Genomic DNA, 1982 nt, shown 5'->3' with positions numbered 1-1982 from the left:
AATATGCAGAGGATAAGGGACCAAAAACTTACAACTCCTACAACCAAAGTTCAGGAGAAAGGGACCAGAAATATGAGAAGAACCAGAAGTCTAAATGCCTATGGAAGCTTGTCCTCTGCAGGGAGAAGACTTTCAAGTTAGTTGCAGCTTGAGTCCTTCAAGTCTGTGTCTGAAGTATACAGTGTCTTCAGCAATAGATGTTGCTCTTAGCATATTCTAGAGGTAAAAGTGATGCTGCACACAAGAAAACCACTCAACATTGTGGTTTTCATAAATAAGACCTGGATAAAGATGACATCTCCTAACATGCTAATGAGGATGGGGAAATTTCACAAGCCCATGCCTAGATGAAGAACTATAGGAAATTAATTGCTATCGAGAGAGGAAGAATCAACTTTTTCAGTGACAAGTCTACTGATAGATTATCCAGTCACAAGTTGTCCATCCTAAATATATGTTCATATGAGCAACAACACACAGATTCAGTAAGTTTTATATACCTATACATATATATATGTACATGTATGTAACAAGTATAATTAAGAAGAAATGGTCTTGTGTTTGAGAGGGCATGGGGGGGGGAACATGAGAGAGCTGGAGTGGAAACAGGGAATACAAAATATGTAAATATAGTACTAATATAAAATCCCCCCAAAAACAATTAAATTAAAAATTATGTTCTGGCCAGTTCTATTAGTAAATTAACAAAATAAAAATATATTATTGCTCTCCTTTTCCGGCTGGAACCATGGAGGCTGTTCCAGAGAAGAAGAAGAAGGTTGCTGGTGCACCAGAAACCCTTAAGAAAAAGGTTCCCGCTGTGCCAAAAACCCTTAAGAAGAAAAAGGTTCCTGCTGTGCCAGAGACCCTTAAGAAAAAGCGAAGGAATTTCGCAGAGTTGAAGGTGAAGCGCCTGAGGAAGAAGTTTGCCCTGAAGACACTTCGAAAGGCAAGGAGGAAGCTCATCTATGAGAAGGCAAAGCACTACCACAAGGAGTACAGGCAGATGTACCGGACCGAGATTCGCATGGCCAGGATGGCAAGGAAAGCTGGCAACTTCTATGTGCCCGCAGAACCAAAGCTGGCGTTTGTCATCAGAATCCGAGGTATCAATGGAGTAAGCCCAAAGGTCCGCAAGGTATTGCAACTTCTTCGCCTTCGACAGATTTTCAATGGCACCTTTGTTAAGCTCAACAAGGCTTCAATTAACATGCTGAGGATTGTGGAACCGTACATTGCATGGGGGTACCCCAACCTGAAGTCCGTCAACGAGCTTATCTACAAGAGGGGCTACGGCAAAATCAATAAGAAGCAGATTGCCTTGACAGACAATTCCTTGATTGCTCGGTCTCTGGGTAAATTTGGCATCATCTGCATGGAGGATCTAATTCATGAGATCTATACAGTTGGGAAACGCTTCAAGGAAGCAAATAACTTCCTGTGGCCTTTCAAATTATCTTCCCCACGAGGTGGAATGAAGAAAAAGACAACTCACTTTGTAGAAGGTGGAGATGCTGGCAACAGGGAAGACCAGATCAACAGGCTTATTAGACGGATGAACTAAGGTGTCGCCCCTGGTATTTTTGTAATCTGGTCAGTTAATAAACAGTCACAGCTTGGCAAAAAAAAAAAAAAAAAAAAAAAAAAAAAAAAAAAAAAAAAAAAAAAAACATATTATTTAAAATGTAATATCAGCTTAAAATGTAAATACCCAGAAATGAAATTAAAATCTCTATTCAACTTCCTGATCTGCACATGCTTCATCAACCATTTTTGTTTGCTTGTTTTTGTCTTTTTGAGACAGGGTCTTACTATGTAGTTCTTGCTTTCCTGAAATCAATACACAGACCAGGATGGCCTTGAACTCAGCTATCAGTCTGCCTCTGCTTCTAGAGTTCTGGGAGTAAGGATGTGCACTACCACATCTGACTCTTCAACCATTCCCATTTCTTCAACAAAATTATTAAGGAAACTGTGTTCTT

The 1982-nt window shown here is 40.0% G+C and overlaps 1 protein-coding gene across 1 annotated transcript; it reads left to right on the top strand.

Moving 5' to 3' along the window:
- Positions 1 to 726: 726 nt before the first annotated feature.
- Positions 727 to 1610, top strand: LOC117713815 (large ribosomal subunit protein uL30). The gene has a single exon (XM_034510286.2). The coding sequence runs from the start codon at positions 749 to 751 to the stop codon at positions 1562 to 1564; it is 816 nt and encodes a 271-aa protein (XP_034366177.1). The 5' UTR covers positions 727 to 748; the 3' UTR covers positions 1565 to 1610.
- Positions 1611 to 1982: the final 372 nt, after the last annotated feature.

Source organism: Arvicanthis niloticus, chromosome 8 (genome assembly GCF_011762505.2).
Source record: "Arvicanthis niloticus isolate mArvNil1 chromosome 8, mArvNil1.pat.X, whole genome shotgun sequence".
Lineage (NCBI taxonomy): Eukaryota > Metazoa > Chordata > Mammalia > Rodentia > Muridae > Arvicanthis > Arvicanthis niloticus.
Note: the sequence above shows the minus strand (reverse complement) of the source record. Positions and strands in the feature narration are given on the sequence as shown.